We start from the raw sequence: 27,879 nt of genomic DNA, 5'->3' as shown, positions 1-27,879 counted from the left end.
TTATAAATCATTTTCAATAACAAATAATTATATAATATTACATAATATTTATAATATTATTATTTTAGTAATCCAATAATAATTTATTTCTTTAAATAATTATATATATTAATTATTAATAACTTTGTATTATATTATTATATATTAAACTATTTTACATTATTTATATTATATTAAATACATAATTTAATAGTATATTAATATATTAATTTTTTATATTTTATATAAATTTATATTAAGGAGGACAAAAATTCAAAATTTGCAGTGATTGCAAATCTTTGATGAAATTAAATAACAAATATTAAACTTTATTATTTTGTATAATTTTTAAAATATACTTCTTGTCCTTCCTGTCCTTGTTCTGAAACCTCATCTTAGGCTTCCTGAATTAAGCTAAACTTTTCTGTAGTCTAATTCATAATGGATGCCGGCTTTTAAAACTAAAAAGTACGTTGTGTGAAAAAGTACTGTTATTCGCAATTATTTATATTAACCATTATTTTCATCTATGTGCCAATATACTAAGGGTCAGGTCTGGAAAGTGCCATAAATTATTTAAAATAACAATTTTTTTCTTCTAGTTATGACATTGATTTCAGGCAATATTTTGGGGAAACCGTATATTTTTCAATTACATGTGGGGGCATTATCTGCTGTTTGAAATATTAACAAAATACCTTCCATCCATATTTGACTTTCAAGGGTAATGCAGAATTCTTTCTTTTAATAATATTATTATTTTTCCACCTTAAATAAATTCGATCTGCTTGATAATAATATTTATATTAATACTAACTATTGATATGATAATAAATTTTTCAAGGTATTTAATAAAACAAAATACCACACTATTCATTGATATTTTCAATCCCAGCTGACATTTGAGGTTTTGGGGACTTTGTATGATCTTCATTGGGTGGTGTTGATCCACCCAATACGAGCTCTTCTCTGAAAATTCTCTGAATTTCTAATTGTTAATAAAATTCTTCTCATTATTTAATTTTCGTAGTATTCATTTTTTATTAGTGTTTTTATTTTTTGAATAGTAAAATATATCCAAAAGATGACAATAAATTCTAGTCTTCCATTCCTGAAACTGTGATAACGTTTTTCTCTAAATTTTTATATTTCTTTTTGAATTTTCTTCCTTTTAAAAAATTCACCGGGTCCACAAATAGCCTACAATACCTTTCTTTCTTTCAATAAATATTCGATTGGTGTTTTATTATTTATTTCATGAATTAAAATTAAGAAAATACATTTTTCTTTGGACAAATTTATATTGATTTCTATTTGAATGAGCAACTATTTGTATATATTTCATTTTAATCCGATCTTTTTTTACTTTCTAAACCTTTCTCCCGCATTCCTAAAGACGTGGTAGGAGATTTACTTTTTTTTAGGAAAATGTTGCATTGCACTCCCAGTTTGTTTTGCTTTCGATTATTTTTTCTGTTACCGTCGTTGGAAAAAAAAAACCAACTTGCGCTGCTAGCACTTCTCGTTCGGGTAGTCACTTATTGCACCCAAAGAATGTGTATTTTGTGATGTTTTCCTCAACTCAACTGAATGAAATAGAAGTTGACTTCGCCGAAGTCCCTTGCTAGCAAGTTTTTTAGCTCTGGAATGAGCCTTGCGCTTCATCGTTCGCGATTATATGACACCCAACATCGCTGCTGTCTTCTATTTTAATCTAATGGTAGTGCTTGATTCTTTTTTGTTGATCATTTATATCTATTATAATTAATTTTCTAATTATGTCATGCTATCCATTATCAGTTTGTTCACACTATTTACAGCTAAACTTAATTAAATTGACTGTATCGTTTGAAAATCGCATCTTGTTTTTTAACCAAAATTTAATTTTTGAGGATTCTTCAAAATTGATGACGTTACTACCTTTGGCAAGGGCATAATCTTAAAAACTTATTCCAAGTTCATTTGAATACATTTAATTAAAAAAAATGTATTGTGTCAAGTCTAAAATTATTGTATTATGGTATAAGGAGCGCTTGAACCTCAATTTCCAGACTTAACCATGCATATGCAGCACTCTTTGATCACTATCTGCTTGTAACTATTTATGTAGTGACGGATTGAAGCACAAATACCATCATCCATCTCGCATAGCCAGTGAACACTATTGTCTTTTCGCAAAGTAATAACATATCTCAATTTTCGTTTCACGGATTTATATCATTTTACAGACTTTACTATATTAATATTTATTGGTTTAATATATCACGCTATAAAAACCATCTAAAATTCTACTTAAATCCTTTTTCATATTGTTATATTTTAATATATTAAAATTCAAATGACATCTTTAATAAGATAAGATAAAAAATTATATAAAACATAGAGATTCTATTATAATCTTACGATTAATATTTGTTAAAGATAACATGTACCTTGTATGTTATTTAATTATTTGCAAATAATTTTTTCAGCTTTTTAGGGGTCGAACTCATGCCCTAAAAAACTTATAGACTTACTTCTTCAGAATTTAAAAATGAAAATTTTGTTCGATCTATAATTATAATATATCCGTACCTATTTTACTTCTTCTTCCTCAATTCTTATATGCTATTCTTATATGTTTAGAAAAATAATTGTTTTTAAACATTATTAAATTGTTTATATATTGAACGTATTGAGTTTGCTCAATTAAAATGATATAATTTTCAACTTTGTTAGGATCGGAGTTTCAATAGCGCCCGATATATTAATTGAATGATTTTGATGTATTATTGTCTACACATCATACTTCTTAAAAACTAATATATTGAGTGACCTTTCAAGAACTTTGTTCCAATATAATTTATCCTTATGAATATAAGAATTGAAAGTACCAATGATTGTTTTTAAATAAATTTTAGTATCCAAGTTATCACTATATAATAAGATTATTTTGAAAATTTCAATAAATTCATCACAATCATTGCTGATCATTATAAAGTTTATAATTTAATTATATTTTTTTTCCATTATAATTTTTACATATTTATTATAATTTTTGATTACATTTATAATAAAGAATATATGTTTGAAAACCTTATAAATGTCACATAAGTTTTGAATTTATATATGAGTCAATCCATGTAATAATCTTAATCTTGCTATAATATACTTCCTGTCACTGATAACAAATTTTCTGTAAAGGAATTTTTTTGAATACCTTAAGATTCCATAAAGTGGTAAAATGTTAAGTATACCATTATTTAAATAAATTCATAGTACTTATTATAGTTACCTATATATATAGTGATCTGAGCTTCCATTATATTGAATGTAATAATAATGAAATAATAAATGATAATGATAATAATAAATAATAATTGTTCAAATAAAAGAAGATTCTGAAGACACGCTAATACTGCAAAGAAGTGTTCATTGGTTTATATCATTTCCGTAAAAATTTCTATGATTAGTAATAAATGGGAACGACATTTAAACTCTTAAAACAATTTGTTTCTAGAAACACATTCATTACTTAAATTATTAGAGTCTGACATTAGAAAAATTTCATATCAATGACGCCAGCATCTTTTTAATTGAAATATGTTTATCTTTAATGAACAACTGGAATATTTTCAACAAAATAATCATTAGTAATAGTCATTATAAGCATCAACGATTTTAACTAGAATGCATTGTATTATAGTTATTATTTATTATTATTTATATATTATTTGTATAAATAATTAATATTATTATTTGTATAAACATTAGGTCTAACTGTTAAACGAGTCACTAAAAAGACATTTCCCTTTAATCTAAAAATGGAAAAATATCTTATATACCATACATAACAAAATCATTAACTAATTTAAACATACACATATAATCTCCAACCATATGACGGTGCACGTTTATCAAACACGTAAATAATATTAAGTTAGACCAAACGGGAAATCTCCTTTTACGATTATTGACTCATGACTTACTACCTCAGAATAGAATAAAATGGATATAAACAATTGATCTTTTATGTTGCAATAGACCCTAACCGAATAGAAGACATTCCGCTTTTCGAATGATATAAAGAATGTCAGCCTCTGACGCCCTCTTAATGTCAGAAGGGTATTTCTCGGCCTAGTGACCTCCTCCTGGCCCAGATCAAAGCTAAGTAGTCACAGGGAATGTGACTAGAAGTCTCATCTGCTTCTAGGCAGAGTTGGAAATCTGTCTCTTCGGACAGACCTGTTAAGGTTTGGACTGCGTTGTGATAACGCAGTCCATTATGATCCATTAAATATCCCACCATCAACCTCAACTTTGTGTGGCTAAAGGAGAATACCTTACCTTTTTACCTTCAAAGGCATTAATCAAGCACCAATGTTACCTGCTCGTATTCTGCCAGTACCAGAAATCATATTTAGTACGTCTAATTGATTTTCAATAAATCGAATGAGTCCAACCTGCAATAAGTTTTAAACCAAAGAATATTGTGTTCTTTATCAGTAACCCAAATTTCAACCAGTTAGGTCAATATTATTACAAAACTTTCTGTAAAGATGTTACTATATATCTCAAAAACTGCGGGATATCATTCTTAATTAAATATAACTAAACTATATAATTATTAATTTAAATAGTATTTTAAATAGTAAGTAAATTACATTTACTATTAATCTTTATTTGCTCTTAATAATAAGTACCAAATAGTATAATTAAGTTCAAGAATAAAGAAATGCTAAGTGTCTAAAAGATTTAAAAATTACATAGAAAGTAAATGAAAAATTTACATAGGAAGTATATAGAATATATGGAGAGTTTTCCTCTCATACTTTTTTTTATTAGAAATGGTAATAATTCGTATGTTGAAAACTATTTTTATTGAATTATTTTATAAGATTGTAAGAATAATAAACTAGAAAAAACTTAACATAAGATTATTTATAATATTATAATATGATTAGTTTTTTATATATTTATTTATTTATGTCATTTGATATATTTAGAAACTTGAGCATTTGAAATTTTTAAAATACACATAATTGTTTACAATAATTTAATAAAAATTTTTGTATTTTCTTATTTTCAGATTTAAATAAATAAATATAAATATCAAATTTATTTACACTGATAAAACCACCGATACTCATATTTACCCACATGTCAATATAATTGAGCACAATTCGTTTTATGTATTAAATGTTTAAAAACATTTAAGCGGTTGGATACTTACAGCAAAATAAATTTTGGAATTATTATCCTACAGTGCTATTAAATAAAATATATATTTATGATGATGGGGCCATGAGCCCATCATTATTTGAATTGAATTGGAGTCGCAAGCGCGTCTCAAGCGGGCCTGCACCATGCTAGCACCGCCGAACCCGAGGTCAATATGCGGCCAGGACCCGGGCTGGTCGTGATGGCGCTTGCGTTTATTTCGGGGGCTCGGCGTGGCAGCACCAGCACCAGTTCAAAGATATCATCATCATCAACATCGTCGTCATCGTCTTCCTTTACGTCAACATCCAATTCGGAGGCACAAATATCTTCGACTTCGATATTTCCATCATATTTAGGTGGAGGAGGTGTGCTAACACCTACCGATACACCAACCACCCACCAACGCGAACGCACTTTTCACTCCACCAACGAAAATACAAACACAAATAATAATAATAATAATATTAATAATAACAATTTTTATTATTCTAACTATCCCCCGCATGCGTTAATATTGCCAGAACATTTAAGGCAACATTACGATAATCCACGTGCTAGAGCGGATACACTTTCTCCCTCGGGTTCCTCTTCACGTGTTACTAAAGAAACAAGAATAGCACGTAGTATAAGAACAGCAAATTCAAAAGACGATCGCTCCAGTGATATAGTAGGACGTGCCGGTGGTGGCACAATAACTGATAGCGATTTAAGTGATAGCTCTGTAGCCGATAGTAGCACTAGCGAAGGTACATCCGAAGGTTTACTTGTACAATTCCCTTCACATTCAGCTGATTCCTCAAGGTCCTTTGACGAGGACGATATATTTGCCTTAGTTGCTGAGGACGATCTTCTATCAGAAGAGTCCTTTGATCGCCTTTCAAGGTTAACAAACGACAAAATTAGTTACATAAACGAAGAGGATTATAGTAGTACCGAAGGTGGTGGTGGCAGCGGTGGAAGTGAGAGATCATTTTCAAGTAACGAAAATCAACAGCAAGACGATAGTCATAGTGCCGATGACAATAGTGTGGGTGGGGGTGGGAACATATATGCAGCAAATTTAGTTACCAACGACGAGACTGCAGCAGTTGCAGAAACTGAACATCCAAACAGTTTGAGTAATACTGCTAAGGTAGATAACACAAATACCGAGCTCAAACGATCCATATTTGAGAGCGAGTTTCCAATAACACGTCTTAATCCGTGGATATCCGCTTGCGATCTGGCACAACCTGGAACAGCTCCAGATTTACAGGTAAGTGAAAAGTTGAATTCATTGTCTTAAATATAATATATTATATATTGAAATATGTTTTTGATCAGTTAACAAATATTAAATACCAAATAGTAAACATGTATATAAACATGTATATTAAGTTTTGACAGCAAATGGTATTACTATATCTGGTATAGATATATCTATATTTAGTTGAAATGGTGTCTTTGTATCTGATATAAATACATTTATATTTAGTATATACAAGGATACCATTTATATATATAGATATTATATATGTAGACATATATATAAATAGATCTATATATATAGATATATATATAGGCATTTATATATTTAGATACAAAGATACCATATCATATCTTTGTATCTGGTTTAGATATGTTTATATATATCTTTCTAATTCGTTCACTTCCACCTTCAAGGTTACCATTTTCTTAAATTGTCTAAAATGTATCGGGAAGCGGCAAATTCAACTTTGTATCGTTTTCTTCATGCCGTCATCCTGAGAGCTCTTTCATTGCACTAGACATGACTATGATAAAATAAGGAGAGTTACTCAATCTCCTCAACCGCTTCTAGTAAGCCATCTAGTAGGTTTGCTATCCATGCCAACGTTATGACTTCCTGAAAGTTTGAGTTGTTTGAAGATTATCGAAGATTAAAGGACATATTATTATGATATTATTATTTATTATGATATATATTCCAATATCAAGTGTCGTTTCAGTGCCAATTAATTACTAAAACCATTTCAATTTAGTATTTAACTTAGGTGTAAATTTCAAAACTTATATTCTCATCTTTGATTCTCTGGAAAATTTTATTGGATCATCCAAAGTAGGAGTAAGATGTCTAGTCAGCATTTCCTAATTAAAAAAATTAAATTTATATTTTTAACCGTAAAAAATGCTCTAATCATCTTAATTAATAAGACAATAAATATTTATATTCTTAAACTTATTAAATCACTATAACTTATTAAAAACTCTAAAGGACCTGGGTGATAGATTTCAGTAGCCTAAGAAATATAAAATAATATATATGACAGACAGATAAATTGAGATAATATAATATAATATTATTACACAAAAATGAAATCTTAACAATAAATGTTGTTCTTGTTGTGAAATTAAAAAAATTGTAATGAGAATTGGAATATCAGAGATTACTTCAACGAAATTTCTCGATTTTTTTTATTTCAAGACCAGAAAAGAAAAGAAATTGAGTGTTTAATAATTGGGAGAAGAAAAACAATTGTCAATGCAGTAAATGTCATATCACTGCAATGACAATTTTATTTCTTTTCATTTCTATTATATGAATGTAAGTCTGTCAGTCCTAATCACCGTTCTGAATTATTGAAACGGCTTTAGGCTGGTCATCATATACTCCCCTTCTTAGATTACCACACAGTCTGCTTTCCTTACAATTGCATAAGCACATGGACAAGGACTCCATGCTTTATCGACACCAATGACAATGTCGATTGTTTGCGGATTGTTCCATCATTGCTAGAATATGCAGCATTGCAGGATTGCAGCGCCGATCATAGATTCAACCATTTTTAATCATTTTCATGCAATTGCCTCCAGCATATTTGTGGGACTTAGAACTAATAAAAAATTGTGTAAAAATGAAAGAATCCAACTTCAATTGATTTTCTATAGACACAATCACTCTGAATTGATGGCAATACTTTTCAATTATGCCCACACGCCACTGCCAACATTTTCAACTTCATATCTTGCAGTTTGTGGCTGTTATTCAGAGCTTTTTAGTTATCATTCTTTATCCTTTCTAAGAAGCACAGAAGCACTGCACTTAAGTCTCAATCGTGAGGGTTTTTCATGCTGATTGTGTATGCAAAGTGTTTGTGGCAGTTTTCCTTCAATGCAACACTCGATCTCATTCTGAATGACTTTTGATGCCTCAATTCAACACTCGACAAACGTATCTGAAGCCAAATAGCAATTGTTCAGCTGCTATTTTGAGACATTTTATGATTTGTTTGGCATTTCTTTTGAAATGTTTCCAAAAGGTAAATGGCTAAACAGCGAACTGAATTAAAATGCCAACTTCCATTAAAAATATAAATTGATGTAAAATACTGTTCCAATTAAGATTTGTTTTATTCAACAACCTACATAAGAAAAATAAATTTTCTACAAAAAAAAAAAAATAATAATATTAAAAATCTTAAAACCTAATTTGAAATGAATCTATTTATTTATGAATAAAATATTGATTATTCTTTGAAAAACACTAACCCATTTAACTAAACTGGAAAACAATATTTAATAATTGTATGTTATAAGAATTTTATGTCTTATGACAAGAAATTTATTTTATAAATAAAATAACGTGGCAATAGTGAAAAAAATATCAACTCCACAAGAATTTTTTTCAAAGCAATCAAATTCCAAGGCTCACCACGCAGCTATTTCGGATACCGCCAAATATCCATCACTATTGTTTTTTAGAAAAATCTATTAATTTTTGCATATATGATTTTTAAAAAGCGCAATTTAATCTTAACTAATATTTAATTTGGTGTCAAGACCTCCAATCACTAGACTCTCTCACGATCATGGGCCAGTAACCATTTCTGTGGTTGCCAGCCCCTACCTTAAGTATATTGCCGGCAAATTGCTCAGTGTTAAAATTTACGTTTAAAATCTCAAGTACTTTCAGCGAACTTACGGTCCATCTGTTTATGTCAACTTCATCACAAGTACCCCATCCCTCCGCGCATATTCAATTGATTCGGCCGTTGCTTCACGTATGAAGATAGTGCCTTTCGAACACCCTTGACAACGCAAAGCAGCATCGGCAATACCCGAATTCAGTGGTTATTAACCAATGGAAATGTTAATATATGTTTTATATATACCTATTAGAATACTTGACCGTACCTAGTATATATAATGGCATAAAATAATGTATCTGTTATCAAACATATATTTATCATACATCATAATTATGAAGTAATTAAATAAAATTATTTAGATTTAGATTTACTAACCTGTGAGTATAAATTTGTCTGTATCTATATATTTATATATATATATATATATAAATGTCTAAATGTCTATTTGTTTATTTTTTTATTTTCTATTTCAATCTTTTAATTCTTAAATCTTTTATGCTTTCTAACATACCATATTGCACCTAGAATTCTTATTGCAATAATATTCTGGTAAATTTAAAGTAATTTAATAATAGGATTTCTTCTGCCTCTTAATAATACCTTTTTAAAAACATTTAATAAAATATTTCTCGAATTACCAGTAAATCCGTTCTAGTTTTCACATAGTTAACGAATGAATTATTAAGTATATGCTGACGAATAGTCAATATATCGTATTGATAAACCTGGATGTATCGCTGTTCCTTAATTTATAGTCTTTTCAAACAGACGTAATCAAGTTAATTAACTCCGTGGAGCGGATTTAAATGCTTACACCTACTATTAAGCATGTTCAAACTTATATGTTTATTGCTTTATAAAAAGTTTATGGAAATAAAAGCTTATAAAATAGATAAAAATTTTATTTTTATAAAAATAAAAAATTTTTTATAAAGAGGTTTCGAAAAGTAATGAACTACAACAACAAAAATTCTTTGTTTTATTATTTTAATTAATTGCATTTTTGATTCACCATACAGCTGTTTCGAGTATTACCAAATACCTATCATCAGTGGTCATGGAAATGTTTCTTATATTTAATTATTTGTAATTGTAATTTTTTGAGACTGAAAATACCAACTCGTATCCTGCCCAATTTTAAACTTAGAGTCAGCGTTCATAAGCCAACTAACCTAAAGCTACACTTTACTTGTATATACGCTGTTTGGACTCTTGTTAATTTGCTCTAAAAGTTGATTTATAAATACACTTGCTGTGTCATATTAGAATAAAATCGTACACTAGCTGTGGAATAATTGAATTAATTAATTATATTTATATATTTTTTTTTAATTGTTAAATTTCAGTAGTTTTCTTGTTGTAGAGCCATTATTTTGTTTTAGCTTGCTTTTGTTTTAGCCGTAATGTTTTCATTCAGAGTAGCAAAAAAATACTCGCAACTTAAGAAAAAAAGACATATGAAGCAACGACAATACTCTTAAAATCTTCAGAGTTAGATTTTACTCAGAAAAATGTTTACAACTTAAGTTTCAGTGCAGCCAAATTCAAAAATTAGTCTAATATGAATGTTCATTGAAAATAAATCCAGTCATTCGTTAAAATCGTATGAGCATTTCATTTACTAATAATTTCAAATACATAAATAAATAAATTTGTATATATAAGATAAAAATCTTTACCAATGCCCTTCAAATATTCATTTTGTTTTCTTTTATTTAAAATTATTAATTTTTAGTGTACAATTTTAATATTTCATATTGTACACAATATAACAAAAAACTTTTGTCAAGAATAAGCATTTAATATATTGCGAAAGTGATGTCAATTTGTTTCAACCAGACTTAATGTTATTTTTTTACAACTCTGAAAGCAAACATTACGGCTATTATTCTTTCTTGTGTACAGAACCTAATATAGGAACGTATTAAGAAGAGAGTCATGCTAATGGTACTCCACGATTCGTACAAGCGAGTCTATATGTTTTATAAGTGATAATAATTTTATAATACATAATTTTTTTATTTTTTTTAATATAAAACTTTTCAAAAAACGGAAACATTTATAAAGATGAACTCACAATTACTCTAAATTAAACATGTTCAGTCTATTTGGTGGGAAATGTTTTCGTAAAGACTTTTCATATTAAACTTGTTTAGTCAATCATAGTGATAGTCAAAGTCAATATAATTTCATTTCCTCCATGTACCTTATATTAGTACTACATGATTTAATAACCTATTTCATCTATTCACTAATTTTATCAGTTTAATTCAGTAAAAATTAACATGCAAAACTTCAAAGACTAGTTTTTAAATATAAATCTATAGAGTCCACATAGCCAAACTTTGGTGAAATTTTTTTAAGTACTATTACTTTTTTATTAATGAAAACTGATTTTTGTTCACAAACAAAAATAAAAGTCTCGCAAAGCCTAGCCGGTGTGAACACCGAGTAACATAAAACCAGATATCGTTAATTCAATTCGCACCATCATGCTGCAAGAAAAAAAAAAGAATGGCTCTAAAGGTCTCGGTTCAACGGTGACTTTCTGTGTTAATATCACCTTAGCAAACCTAAAACCATTCATTCATTGATTTCAGTAATTTAGAAATGGGTTTATTAAAGTAATGCATTCAACATGTGTAAAAAACTGATGTGTGATATGTGACATTGAAAAGCACTTTGACATATTTCCAAATCTGACAAAAGTACACAAACTGTTCGAGTGCACGGTAACTAAACAATTTTGTAAATTAAAATCAAAATCGAAATCAAAATCAAAATGAAATGAAAACGAAAATGAAAAATATATAAAACTAATTCGAAATTGAAACATTGCATTAAATTAGAACAAATCTACTTGAAATTTTGCCAAAACGTCAAGTGTCAAAAATGTGCTTGCATCAATCTCAAAAAAAAGGGAAAGAAAAAAAATAAAAAAAGAAAATGTTGTAATATTCGCTATTTCGCAAGGGAGCACGGAGCTAGGGAACGAGTGAACAGGATACGAGTTGAAGTGCTCAGAAGGTACATATTAAAGCACATTATTTTCCTGTCCGCAAATAATCCACAAACAGCATTAAAAACACTTCATGAAATATAAAAAAGGAATTCGAGAAGTAATAATGTTATGCACAGTAAACAAAAGCCCCGCTCCCCCTCGGGTCCGAAATGCAAGCATTTATGTCAAGGATACTATAAAATCAATTATTTGTAACCAGTGCAATGTGATTACATCATTTTCAGTGAAAAAGTGTTTACAATTAAAGGAAAGAAAACGCTCAGTAAAATGGAATAAAATGAAAATTAAAACAAAATTAAAAAAAAAAAAAAAATAAAACAAAACATTATGAAGCCAAGAAGTCAAGGGAAGGGAACCCAGCGAATAGTGTAAGCAAACGTGTTATCCTCCCATTGCCAACAGCACCGATAGCTTCGCTTCAGCTCACTACAGAAATAACTGCAAACTCAAATAAAATAATTTTAACCAACCAACCAACCATTCGTTACATACTCCTTCCACCTCGTACACAGCTTCCAGTTAATCCAATCCCACCAATCCCACCAACCCCAACACCGGCCAATTGAGGATGACTATTGATACTCGTACAACAGATGATGCTACTGCGAATTTCAGCTGCCAAAAGTGAAAATTTAAGTGCTTGTTGTGAAAGTTTCTTCTGGTGGTTCTGTTGCTGGTACTGATGCTGTTTCGGTTGATGTTTCGTATTGTGGATTGCTCTTTTTGTTGACTTAAATAATTTAAAATATTTTATTTTCATAACTGCATCATTGTACATCCCGAAGTGCTGTTCTTAAATTGCTCAAGATTGATTGGAAAACGTTATAAATCGTTATTTATGAGGTTTTCTTTTGTGCATTTAATATGAGTATTATCAGCATTTTTATATATATACATATAGATTTTTATATTATCTTTATAATACGTATCTACGTTATGTTTAAATGCTTTAAGATCAATAAGAATTTAATTACAACTGGTTATTGGTCCATTAGCTGGTTCTACATGTGCTAATGGACATGTAGAACCGTCATTTCATATTAAAAGTATTGAATCGTTGGTACTATAATATTTTGTTTATTTTTATTAAGTTGAGCCTTCTCTGAGTTAGTGCATCTGTGCAGTTTTACTCTTTGATAGCTGGGGGATTTCTGTGGACTCCCACCCATCTCACTTACTAATTTGTGTATTCCTTATAAGCTTCGTGACTATTCAATGGCTGATCTAAGATCTGAGTACGTCCCCGTGCAGTTAGTGATTACTCTGAGATTAGATAGTGGTAAGTAGGGCAGCCTACTTAAAGTCAATTTATTATTTAAAATAATTAAGAGCTCTTAATCTTCAAAACTTAAGCACAAAGATTTTAAAGTGCCATGGCATTATGGTTTATATGATATAAGATTAAAGCTTCGCCTATGCTTATTCTTAAAGCTACCTCACAATAGAGAGCCAGTGACTATGTACATGCCTCCGTCCTTCGCCTTTTTAGTTCCACTCCTAACATAATTGACTACTTCCCAAGTTTGATAAAAAATTTAATGCTGTATTTCAATCTAGAGATATATGATTGTCAGCAGGTCCCACTTTAGAGGAGAATTTTCAGGCGGAAGTAATCGCCATTAGGAAAGTTATAGCTTGTCTAAAAGTAGATAATATATTTGACGAAAATATGTACATACTGTTGGACAGTAAAGTGGCTTTTAAGTCTTTAAGTTCTGTACAATACACATCTCAGGACAGATTATACACATCTCATGCCCAGATTACTTTTTATCTAAGTAATCTGGGCATATCGTTAACATCATGAAAATTGGTATTGAATTATTTTTGTGCTAAAATTTTTAAATGCAGTTGGGAAGAATCAAAGATAGGCATCTGTATGAAATTTAGAAACTTTTCTAAGGTTAATTTTTCTTGCCGATAATGGCGTGTCTTTTTATGACGAAAGAAACTATTTAAAAGTTAGACGGATTCGAATAGCAAAGAAAGGACAACAACAAAAATTTTTTATTTTTAATTTATTGAAATTTGGCTGACCATACAACGCTGTTTCGAGTATTCCCAAGTACTCTTCATCAGTGGTTTTTGGAAATAATCGAATTTTTATTTAATTAGTTTATAGAACTCGTGCCTGTCAAATTAGAAGCGATGACTAATCGTGTTTATCCACAAATAGCCAAGGCTGCACAAACTTTCAATGCTCAAATTCCAGGTTTAGAAACTTTTCATTCGAAAAAAATCCAATTCCCTCATTGAGATGGCCTGTAGTGATATCAGTCTTATGACAGCTTTGCTTACGGATCACTTCAGATTAGGTCAGCATGCTAGAAGATTGGGAAATTTAATCTTCATTTGATATGAAGCTGTGGGGAAGACACAGAGATGAAAGTGGCTCTCATCTACTATGCCTTTGCCAAGCTCATGCACGAGAGCGACGCAACATTTTTGGGACCCCCTACCTTGAAGATCTTGATCAACTACAATACCTCCCACTAAACAGAATTGTAAGCTACGCCACATGTTTTAGGTAGTTTTAAACCCCGAATTTCTTCATTTTTCGATAACACAGTGGGTCAATACACCTAAGCGGATCCTTTAGAGATCACCGGTATAAGCTAACACATTCTAATGGATGATACACTTGCAATGCCACTTAACCTATACTATATCCTGTTGTTCAATTTTATTAATTTTTCTTTAAAGTTTCTTCGCGTATCAACAAGATAATATTGTACCGTACTATCTTAAATTTTTGTAAAATATCGAAATAGCATTCACAATCCCTAGTGATCTTACTGGTACGCATCTTTCCACAAATCATATCCAAAAGGAATTTTAGTGGAGTTAAGTCTCATTTGGTGGTTTAGAGAAGGGGTGAGGCATCAAAAGCCATCGTGTGAAGTTTTAACTTACAAAGGTATTTTTTTATAAAATATCAAAATGGGATCTTAACACCCAACCTACAGTTGGGAGAAAGTATCAAAAACCTTGAGGCAAGAGATGAGACTAGTGATCGCACTTATTAGTAATCCACAGATTGCCGTTGCAACATAGAATCACAAAAAGCCTATCTATTGATTTCAGGTAACACCAATTTGATGTGCCTGCAACCATCATGATTTCTTCGTATGTAATTGGATTCTTATTGTATACAATCATAAATAGCTAGTTTCATATCTTGTCCAGTTGATAACCAAATTCATTAAGTGAATGTGGTTTGCATTAAAAAACTTACAAATATTTTGAGGCAGCCGCAAATATAGATGTTAAAGTTGAGCAGGTTCAATTTTATAGAACTATGGATATTATTCTAGTTGTGCTTTTCAGTTCTCATCTGTCCTGGTCATCATCTTTAGTTATCATGATCTTAAGGTCATATTCTTAGGCAAGCTGAGATATAATTACGATGTACAATGTATTATATTAGAACCCATTCTTATGAGTTTGTCAGCCTATTTCGTTACCTAATATGTCGGAATGCCCAGGATCTCATTGAATAGTTAATTCATGTTTGCAGATATGGTTTGATCAAGATTTACATTCATAGATAAACTTTGATCCTCTAATCGGATTGAACGGTACTTTAAGCACATCTTGTCTATTTTTTCAAACCACAATAATCATCCGCCTTTCATTGCGTTTTACTATGCGTTTCCAAAATATCTAGTTCTTGTTTTGTAGATAATTCTAATATTCGATGAAAATTTGATATATTAAACTTTTTGTACTTAGTTCATATGACACCAAAATACTATCAATGGTGTGAATGAATAAATTTACCAATCATTTAGAAATTTATCAATAAAGGTTAAAAAATTTTTTATCAGAATTGTGAAAATCTACTAAGTCGTCACTAAAACATTTGCTGGTATGAGGAGTATTCGCATTAACCTGGAATCCATAGGACCAGGAAGCAGTTAATGTGCCTTTGGATGCGGTGGTGTTATAGTTTCGATTAGTATTTTTGACAGTATTTGGAATTCAAGATCATTCGAAAGCCATTTTTGAGATTATAATTATTTGACAGAGTAATTTTTTTGAACTTTCTGTATTTTATCCACATTAGAGAAGCATTAAACTTGAATTTAAAAATATAGGGGTTTTTCACTCCACCAAAATTTGTGATTTATTTCAGGGATTAATACCAGATATCCTTTTTAAGTTGTAAGACCTACAACTGTTCTCATATTATTTTTATTCCGTAAATAAAAATTTTATATTTTTATATACAAAGAAGAATGTAAAAGAAGTAAAAGAAAGATTTGACAAATGAAATTATTCCTTAATCCTTTTCTCCTTAAAGCAGTTATTTGCCGCATTATTAATATTCTCACAATTAAGAAACAATTTCTGTGATGGCATTCTTAGTGCAGCTAGAAAAACTAATATTTCAGTTCAAAAACTGTTTTTTTTATTTAATTTTTCCATCATATATTAACACTGGAATCATTGCTTTCCGGAACCGCTGCTTTTTCTCCACTTTAAGCTGACAATGATTAAAAAATATCGCATTTCTCTAATGAATCCTTTTTACTTTCTTCCGCGCAATTATCTAGCACTTAATCACATCCCAGCTACCCTTTAAAATGCGGAAAATGTAAGACATTTGTCATTTGATGAAATGTTGGCTGACGTCTTTAATAATTTTCGCAAATTAATTTAATTTTTGTAAGAATTCCAGTAGAAGAGAAAAAATTTTTAAATATGATATGCTTAGAGAATCCTTGCCTCCTTGCTTTCTGTTTTATAACCAATTAAGCTGAATTGCAAAAAGATACTTCGATTAATAAACAATGCACTCCGAACAGTAGAAAATGCAATTCTGAATTTACTAATCCACCAATGTGGATAGCAACCACATACAGACCCCATTGCCTGCCACTTTGTACTCAACCCATATATTGCTGTATGCGGTTTTTATGGCTTCACAGATGATTTATTCCAGTTTGAAAGGATGTTCTACGCACATTACAAAAATTAATGCTCGTGTGCACCTTCGTTGTAAAAAACCAAATATTTTTTATTGCATTATGCGCTCTGGATTCACCTCTTTAATATATCACTAATTAAGCAGATTATAATCAACTGTGATAAAAACACATAAACAAACACACAAGCGCAATATGGAGGCCAGTTGCATAGATTACAACTGCATAAATACCACGTCAATGTCACATGTCGCACACACAACAATAATATCCTGTCATTTTTAATCCCCTTGCAATGCTGTTATCGCAACAATCCTGGCAAGCAATGCTATTTCAATTAGTATTGTTCCACATTTCAAGTCCTGCAATGATTAAAAATGCAACATTGCACATCCCGCTCAATTAACAACATTAGACGAAGGTACCATCGCGATGTACGATGTGGAGTGCAGTAAAACTAATGCAATTCACTGTTATCATAGCCGGGCAGTTTACAGCGCAACCCAGCACTACACACAGCGGATATGCGGAGTCCATAAACACGCCAAACACGAACACAGCTGCGTAAAAGGTCCTTAATGGAATTACATGGGAAATCCTCCTGCAACCATCAACATCGAAGGCAATCACAATACCAGCATTCGTTCATATTATTTTTTTCTATTTTTTGTTTTGTTTTTATTTAACTAAATTTTTTTAAACCTTTAACATTTTTTATTAAAAATTAATTTTTATCTTGTTTCGTTTTAAAAATTATATTTGGTTTTTTAAATGTCATACATAAATACCATAAGGATAATTAAATCAATTTTGTTATTCCAATAACCCCAATTAAATTTTTTTAATTATTATTAATTTGTGTTATTCTCACTTTTTATCAATTTACATAAAACATTGTAGAATATTAGTTCCAATTTTATAGTATTATGTGAAATGCAAACCTTGGAGGAAGTGAAGACGCTTATAAATGGCATGATCACGTCTTTGATCAGAATAACGTTTAGATCATTTATCTCAGGGTGAACGCAAAGACCTTCTATACAACAAAAGATATCCTGTTAGAGGGGGCGAGTAGGATGCTACTTAATACCTGCAGCGATGGTTAAGAAGACCGAAATGTTACGCAAAAAGGAGTTAGACTTTGGAGGCTTAGGGGATGTAAGCTGGTTCAGCAGCTTTGAGCGAATGGCACGCCACGCCTGATGAAATTAGAGGGGCACCTCAGGATCATAGACATGAGGGCAGGAATTTTTAGGTGCGACGTGAACGGAACTCCTTGTATTTTATTTAGCGGCTATGGTAGCTTGAAGCTGCTCCTGACTGACTGAGTCAAAGGCAGAAGGAGGGAGTTGGTACTGAGTGAGTGAGGCTCGCAGCAGCGCACACAACGAGGAGGATAATTGCACAGCTTTGCAGTGTGACAATACCACCTCCAGGGAGATGATGAAACGGGTAGAGTTCGTAAATGCTTTCTATACTTTTAAGGTGAAACTAACTAGTATTTTTGCGTTTTAGAATAAAATGCAAAGTGTAAGAGTTATTTGTGCATGGGAAAATAAAAAGCACATGATAATAATTATTTCTCAAGAATATAATATTCTTAAGCTCATTTTCATTGTGGATCACATGGTTCAAATGGCTGTTACAACTTTATTACTGACAGTAGCGTGTAAGCCATAAAAATGTGCATGTGTCATTCTTTTATAAGCGAATTGATTTTTGACCTCTTCAACTTCAATTTTGCTAAAATTTTTTTATAAGCTGTTTTTTTTAAACATATATACTCCAACCTCAGTGCTTTCTGAGACAGTTCTTTCTGGTCATTGGTGTATTGGAACCCACGCAGAGTAACTGCACATTCCTCATAATCCTCACCGCAGCAGTTGTGGAAACCCGCAGGAAAAAGAAATCATAATACACTTTCTCTGTGAACGGCCGACTTTGGCGTCCAAAAAATACAGGTTCTTAGGAAAATACTTCATTGATAGTTTATTAGATTGTTCATCGGTGAAGACGAGAGAGCTATTAAATTATCTAAATTCGGTGGGATGAATTTAGTCTCTACTTTTCTACACTAGGGTTCTTGCGAGGAATGTGGTAGCAAAACGACGAAAAATCGCTAATTGAGGTGCATGGAAATTATCTAATAGCCTGCCACTGCAACCAACCAATCCCTACCTCAAGAAAAATTGTTTACATTTTTTTTATAATACGGATCTATGGAGTTTTGAGACTTTCCAAGTCAGATCAATTTTTCAGTGGCTATATCTATAATAATAAAGACTTAACTTTTTTTGCATTCTAAAAATTATAAATTGAACCTTTTATAATTAATATACATATATACATAAAATTATTTATATTTAGTTAGTAATATTAATCGTTTATTTAAAAATCGTTTTACGAAATGTACATCAATAATTTATATTTTTTTAATATTTGATTTTAATTTTATTTTATTTAATAGCCAAATGTTTGCGATGGCATTATACTTGTGGCACGTGTTCCATTGGTATTCCACCGATATCCTAATTGGTACAAAGTGCAAATTCTTGTTAAATAAACCCACTAATTTTTTTATAGTTTTTGTAGCGAATAATTTATGCTACATTCCTTCATTACTTTCAAAAGCCACCACCCTTACATTTACCTTAAGGTATTTTTTATATATATGAAATATATTAGTGTTCAAATGCCAAATTTATATCACTTATTTATGTACATATGTATATGTATGTATATATAGTCAGTAATTTAGTGGCATTTACTTGACCACAATAATACTAAAAATAATTTCGATGAATTTAACCAATAAAACAATGAATATTTTTCCATATGAATTCTGACGATTTTAAAATAGTTCGAATCATTTTGATTGACTATTTATTCATAGGTATTTCGTTATAATTAAAAATACAATAATTTATAGGTGAAATATTGTGTACGTTGGTCAATATACAAACACTCTGAACATAAATTTCCACATCAATATTGACTTAATTAATATAGATAAAATGTTTGCACATTTAAGCGAAGGACAGCAACTGCAACTGTGAAAAATTATTAAACTTTTTTTCCATAACTGCCGCCTCCACCGAACCACCGAACCACCAGACCACCACCCCCACTAACACAAAAATACCATTAGCAACTGAAACAACAACAATAACAACGAAAATGACACCAGCTACAAAAATATCATCAATAAAATCTGAAAAATTTGAAATAAAAATGACGATGGCAACTCCGGAGCACAAAACCCAAAAACACAAATAAATCCGTTTAAGCAGTGGAGCTGCGTCAAAGTTTTATTTGCTCAAAAGGGAACATCGAATGACAAACAAGTTAAGCAAACAATGCAAAGCGAAATATGCACAAAGTGTATTGAATGGATGAGCAAATGACTGAGGAAGGGTGCAGATCGGTTGACAGCTTTATTCAATATATTCCATATGTGCAATACTTACAAAGCACTTCGCATACAAAATAACACAAAAAAAAAAAATTAAAAAACGAAAAAGTAAAAAAAAAACAACTAGAGAACAAAAACAAAGTGTAAAAGCAAACACAAAAAAAATTATAATAATAAAACAAATCCATCAAAATTCATATATCAGAAATGCAAACAATAATGATGAGATATGAATACGATTTTGACAGTTTGTTTGACAAAATGTTGCTTTTTAATTGTTAGCGCGTGTGTTTGTTCAGTGTTTTACCTGTTGTTCTGCGTCAACGCAATTATTTTGGGTGTGGTTGTACGTGTCAAATTACCGAAAGCCCGAATAGCTGTCGAATGGAGAACCCCTACAAAGTGACAAAGTGCTGATGTAACGCACTCGTAATCTCTCTAATCCCTCAAAGGCAACATAAGTTGCATTCTCATTTAAACGACCTCTCATTGAACATATGTGTCAATTTATTACAGTTTACGTCTTCAATTTTTTTTTGTTTAGTTTTAATGATAGGAATTCGGAGAATGACTTGAAGCTAAATTGGATTTTAAAGATATATAAAAGATATATAAAGACAATAGCATATAGTGTGATTAATAACGCAATATTTTTAGATATTAACTGAAAGCAACTTACTTCTTTTATTTTTGCAATGAATGTGAATTATGAATCAAGAGTATATTAAATAAGTCTATATATTTAAAAAACGTGTTGAAGATTACTTCAGAGACCGGATAAACCAGTGAAGTACAAGTTAACAATATCCGCTGATTTTAGATTATTTTCTGTCTGAAGATGATTTTTTTCTTTCTTACGATATGCACATGTTTCTCAGTTACTTTTACTTATTATCTGAAAAAGAAAAATGTTTCTTTGATCCTTTGATCACCAAGCTCTATTGGTCTAAGCAAACATACCGATATTAACAACGAGCATTGCGAAAACAAATGAGTAATGCACAAATATGCATCTCACAAAATATGCATCTCACCCTCTAGGAATATACCATTGACTATAAAAACGAAATACCCCAAGTTTTGGCGAAATAGGATTAAAAATGGCATTGCGGCTCTCTAGCAAAGTTGTGTTTTCAGTACAAAAAATTTTATATTTTTTATACAAGTTCATTTTATTCCTTTATTATAACAAAAATTGTAGAGCATGAAATTCCTCACATACTTGATCTATAGAACATTTTTGGTATAATACATTTAACCGTTTTGACAATAGAACACAAGGAGTGAGATTGCTTAACCAAATGATTGATAACTTTATGTGAGTTATGGATTACAATGTATACTATGTTTTATAAAGTTGTGTATTTACAAAAAATTATTATTTTAAGAAAATCTTTTTTTTTCTGTAATTAATATATTATGTTTATTATGCTTTATAACTTAAATCTGATTTATTGTGTGAAGAATGGTTTTTATGATAGTGTTTGACTATTTACAGCACAAATTATTTCTATTCTTCATTTTTTGTCAGAATCGAATTTAAATCCATCACAAGCCTGATTCATTTGTCTGCATAATCACACACCACATAAAGTCTGGAACAGAATTTAAGTCCATCTCTATAATCTTGTCTCTCCATCCATGTCAAAGAATCGAAAATGATAACACTTATCGACAGGCATAAAGTATGTCTTTTCGATCACAAAATCACTAAGGTTTTTTGAGGAAAACGACTCACTTAATGTATCCGTCATTACGTCTTCATTCAAATACTATACTATACCAAACATGTTTTTGTACTATATAATACATCATATACGAGCTAAATGTCTTAGTAACAAAATTTAAACATAAATCGAGATTCTTACTCTCGAATAAGTTTTTCCAGCTCATATTAGCTCAAGGCATATACTGAAATATGCATTAAATATATATTATTATTAAACGTTTACAATTAAAAGCTGGTATAATTATGTAAAATACTCGTAGTTCTCATCTAATTTAAATAAAGTTGCTTTGAAATAATGTAGTTACTTCTGAGAAACATATTGTTCTTATCGGATATTTTTAATATTATTATTGAAGTTGGTGCAGTATTGATGTCTTTATAAATAGCACAAAAGTAATAAACCCTGATGAACAAATTTCAATCTTATACATAAAAATTAATCGAAAAATGTGTTGGTAAGCGCAGAACACAATAACGTCTGGACCAATTTGATCAATTCTTTTTTTTAAATGTTCGTTGAAGTCCAAGGATGGTTTTTACGGCGAGAAAAATTCGAATTATTGCTATTCAATAAAGTTCATATTACATTACAAATACTCACTGTTGTCTAAGCAACATCATCATTATTTCAAATATATCAAATTTCAAATATAATAATTAAATACTGTCATTAATATATGAGCTGTAAATAATTTAAATACATACTAATATTTTACTGAGTTTTCTTTTTATATCGTATTTTGTGCATGTAACACAATTTATATTCGATATGCCTCCTGTAAGACAAAGTAACCTCGATCGCAAAACACGAAATGCAACAAACCTTATATAAATCTTATATATTAAACATAGTTAATTCAATTGTTTAACTCTCCTACTATGAACTTATATACTTATATACTCAGTTTCTAATTGTATTAATAAAAAGAGCTTTTAAATAGCACATATATACAATAATTTTGTTTAATAGAGTGAATTCTATAGAGTAAAAAAAATCACGATTTAAATAAAAAATTAAGGTAATAATAACCCAAAAAGTTATTTAAATTTTTTTCTATTTTTTTATAAAATTTAGCTCGCGATTTAAATAAATAAAACCAGGATTTTAAATAATGCCGTATATATCTTCAAGTACTGTACAACTTACTAAAGCACAATGTCATCTTTATATTAAAAAACTAGACATATATTTATTTGACAGCAATTTGTATTCTAAAGCTTCTTTTAGTTCCTTAAAATATCAAATTTTATATTCGGTATATATATAATATAAATACATATTATATTCATAAAAAATAAAATTTTTTTAATATTATTAACAACTTCCGTATTTTTAGATATTTGTTTTCAACTTTCATATAAATGTACCTAAACGTATATCAATTTTATTCTATTATCTATTATTCTATAATCTATAATTGATAAAATATCAATTACTGCCTCAGAAGTGTTCTATAAAATGAGGACAATCAACAGCTAGAGACGGATATGCTGACACAGCTGACATATTGTTGCAACTAGCATTTCTCAAAAATTTGTTAATCGCTAAAATTTTTATCATCTGTTTCATCTGTTTTATTTTATTAATATTAATATTCTTCTTTAATTGTTTATTTAAAAATTAAATCTTATACAATCACATAAATTACAATATATTTGAAATAACGTTTTTGACGTTAGAGATAGAGAGATAGAGATAGAGATAGAGAACTCTTGCAGTATATTCCAAGTCTCCAATCGTTCTTAACCCACGCCAGTGTCATATGATCCTCATCCAAGACTTTTGTTTTCTTCCCATGCCGCATTTTCCTTCGATTCTATCTTTCACAATCAGTTGCAACAATTCATATTTTAGACCTCTGATGATAATACCATGTTTTTCTTATTTTAATAGCTTATAGGAGTGTACTATCTTTTCTGAATCTTATTAGAACTTTTTCATTTGACACTTTGTCCATACAAGGAATCTTTAGAAGACATCTATAGCAACACATTTCAAAAGCCTTAATTCTGTTCATTGTTTGGATTTTTAAAGTCCAAGATTCTAAGTCATAGACTAGAATGGACCAGACATAGCATTTAATGCGTCATGGTACATCAACTTACGGATGCGTAAGTTGATGCTTGTGTTGCTATTGCATAACACTTTTTTGAATTTGCGGAAAAAGTTTCTAGCCATCTCCATTCGATATTTCTTGATCTGATGTCCATATATTTATGTTGAAACTATTTCACCCAGTGCACTTAAGCACTCTTATTCTTTCTTAACTTGAAGTATTTTCAAAACCCCTCTTTACGCCATTGTTTATCACTTCACCAGACTAAACAATAATTGACCTTAGATCTGCATACCTCACCGAGAAGCCTGTAACCATTCTGAGATTCGATAACGCGGTGTTGCTAAGTCGGTCAGTTTTCGCAAATAATTTCAGGGCTCTCTTTTATGTATTTTTTGATAGGATCAATCTTGAGATATCTGAGGATGTCATTCGTCCTAATGTACCATGGTACTTTAAAAATTCTTCTCAGAACCTTGATTTGTGTAATTTCTAGCTGGTGAATAGTAGTGTTTGAAGCTTTGCTAAACGCTGCACATCCATATAGAAGTGAAGAACGAATTATTTGGTTATATATCAGTTTCCTGTTCTTAGCATTGAGATTTTCATTTCTGTATAGCGGTTGGAGGTGATAAAGAATTTTGGCACAGCTAATTCTTTTCAGTTGAACATGTTTAAGCCATGTGAATCGTTTGTCCAACGTGATGCCGAGATATTTAATGCTATCCTCCCAGTTTATTACCATATCTCCCAATCTCACTCTCGACGGATTCTGTCTCCACTTACGCGTAATAAACAGAGACTTAGTTTTTTCATTATTGATTTTTATTTTCCATTTCTGGAAATACTCAAGAATGAGGTTTATATGCGCTTGAAGTGTGTTGGTTATGTTGAGAGCACATTTATCTGAGTATATATTTATATTACTATAAATTCATATTATATATTTTATACTATGTATGTATTTATTGTATATATGATACATATATTTTTGCTTAGATTCACTATATTTAATGCACAAAAATCAAATTTGTGAATAGCCTTGTTTCTTACTCAGTTTCAAAAGACTTTATTCCAATGTAATGAAGGTCATGTCTTTGTATTTCTAACTGATTTCTGTTGTTATATATATCAATTTCTTAATGCCGTTAGTACTTTGAAGTAAAAATTTTTTTTTTTAAATATTATATACATTATTTAGATATTTTTTGGCTGTGCTACACCGCTAATTCCAATAGATTTTATTTATCACAAAAGAAACTGAAGTAAAATATTAGGAAATGTCTTTAAAAAAATTAAAAGCTCACAAAACAATAACAGTTACATATACCCAACTCAACACCTAAGAAGATTTAATATAAATTTTAAATAGAATTCGTTATTCAATTTTATTAGGACATTATTTAATCTGAACTAATCATATTTTTCACAAGAAACTACCACACCATTATTAAAACTATGTGATAAAACAACCTTATTATGAAAGTTAAAATTGCAAAAGGCTTTCCTTCTTGGAAGGATAACATACATATGTAAATATTAAATTTTCTTCACTGGAAAAAGAATAAATTTATTTTTTAATTTTAATTTAACTTTATTATTCCAGAATGAAGTAACATTGCAATGAAAGCAGAGTGTGTTCTGTGGAACACAATTTGTTGACTTGTTTAACAGGGCGCTGAAATGCCATAGGGCATATTTAACTTCAAGCATTCGGAAAGTTTTAAAGTTTTTATGTGAAAAGTAAAATAGCGCAGAGAAATCAAAAGTACACACTGCCAAATGTATGCTTAGGGAATTTAAAGAAAATCCTTTTTACAAAAAAAATTAAAATAAAATTTGAATTCACACATAACAGCACACAACTGCACACCTGAAAAATGGAGTTTTTTTGGTGCACTTCAAAGGCATTGCCATACACCACAAATCGCAAAATACATTTGACTTCAACTTCACTCCCAGGAAACTCCCACTCAAATTTGCACAAAACAAGGTAAATGCACAATTGTGCAAGTATTAACCTTACGGCTCATTTGTGGAACCAAATGTGGCATCTCTGACAATGATCTACTGACACTTTTATGTGGAAAGATTTTGATGTGGGTTGAAGAAATCACACCTACATGTCTCTTTGCTTTCATAAGGTTCATGCCATCTCTTTTATGAGTGTTTTGATTACTTATATTTAGGAAAAATATTTGGCTGTTTGCCATTTTTTTATTGCTGGCAACACCTTTAGAGGAAACTTATTGCTGCCATAATCTGCTTTGTTTATTATGATGCATTTATTAAAAACTCGCAATTGAGGTTTAATTACTCCCAGGGGTGGAATATGTTAGTTATGGACATAACAATAACAGTATATTAAAACGGTCATAAAAAGGTATTTGTTGCTTTTTAGGAAGATATTGACTTTCTTCAAATTTGTAATAAAAAGTTTTTTTTTATAATTTTTATTTTCATTTAAATAATTTTTAGAACTGTATTGAACTACAAATACACAAATTCTTTTTATATTATTTTAATTAATTATATTTTTGGCTGACCATACAACTGTTTCGAGTATTGCCAAATACCCATCATCAGTGGTCTTGGAAATAATACTTTTTATTTAATTATTCGTAAATAATTTTTTGAGACTCCAAGTACCAGGAATCGAACAAGTGTTCTCCCAAATTTGAAACTCAGAGTCAGCGCTTCTTAAACAACTGACCCAAAACTGAACTTTACTTTTATGTTCGCACATTTTTCTGGAGTTTTGTTAATTGACAGTGAAAGATTTTAGTAACAAACAGCAAGAGAGCTGTGTTTATTGAATTAATTAATCATATTTTTATATTTAATTTCAATACTTTTTGTTTATGGAGGCAGTATTTGTTGCATGATTTAAATAGTTTAAACACGGTCTTCACGAGCTTTCATATAATTAAATACGACTAATGTTGGAAACAAATCACTCAAACCTTTTCACTCAAACCTATGTTTGAAACCTATATTAATTTTTGTCGTAAAGGAAGACCCCACCTGTAATCTTGTACTGGCGATCTAAAGTAGTATAGATTAGCAAATTAAAATTATTATACTCAATGCTAATTTAGAAAATAATGTAATATATTAATTATTAATGTTTTTTAATTAATCTTTTTCAAATAATATTCATGATTATATTAACCATTAATATGGACTAATAAATTCCTCACCATTTTTAACTAAGATAGTTAAATTCAACATAGAGTATATATCTCTTAATTGTACATATTTTTATATAGCAATAACATATACAACATATACAACATAATATAAAAACATTTGTTATATTAAATAGTTATACTTTGAAGTTAAATTAAAATCTGAGCAATAGCAAAGTCGACCAGAGTGTAAACCCTAAATACCAAAGACCTACGAGAGCTACGAAATACATTTTAGGTGGAGCTCATATTTTTACTGCATTTTTTTAATATTATCTTCTTCTTTAAATGTAAACATTAAATGAAAAATAATACATACGTTTGTTTTTTTTTAATTGATACAATTATATTAAAAATGAATACATTTACTACTCATAAGTTTTCCTTCACATTTGTATGAATATGCAAAAAAAAAAACATTACAACAGAAAGTAATCCACAGGATTAATTAAGGTAATTAAGTCATACATTGTAA

General features: G+C 29.9%; 1 protein-coding gene across 1 annotated transcript in view; it reads left to right on the top strand.

The window, feature by feature from the left end:
- Positions 1–5,192: 5,192 nt before the first annotated feature.
- LOC119683452 (probable serine/threonine-protein kinase DDB_G0282963) overlaps positions 5,193–27,879 on the top strand; it is a 42,294-nt gene continuing 19,607 nt past the window's right edge. The window contains exon 1 of the mRNA XM_038097129.1: positions 5,193–6,436. Within this exon, the coding sequence (XP_037953057.1) occupies positions 5,354–6,436 (1,083 nt within the window). The 5' untranslated portion in view covers positions 5,193–5,353. The remainder of the gene's footprint in view (positions 6,437–27,879) is intronic.

Source organism: Teleopsis dalmanni, chromosome 2 (assembly GCF_002237135.1).
Source record: "Teleopsis dalmanni isolate 2A chromosome 2, ASM223713v2, whole genome shotgun sequence".
NCBI classification, from domain to species: Eukaryota; Metazoa; Arthropoda; class Insecta; order Diptera; family Diopsidae; genus Teleopsis; species Teleopsis dalmanni.
The sequence above is the reverse complement of the archived record's forward strand: the minus strand, read 5'-3'. Positions and strand labels throughout refer to the sequence as shown.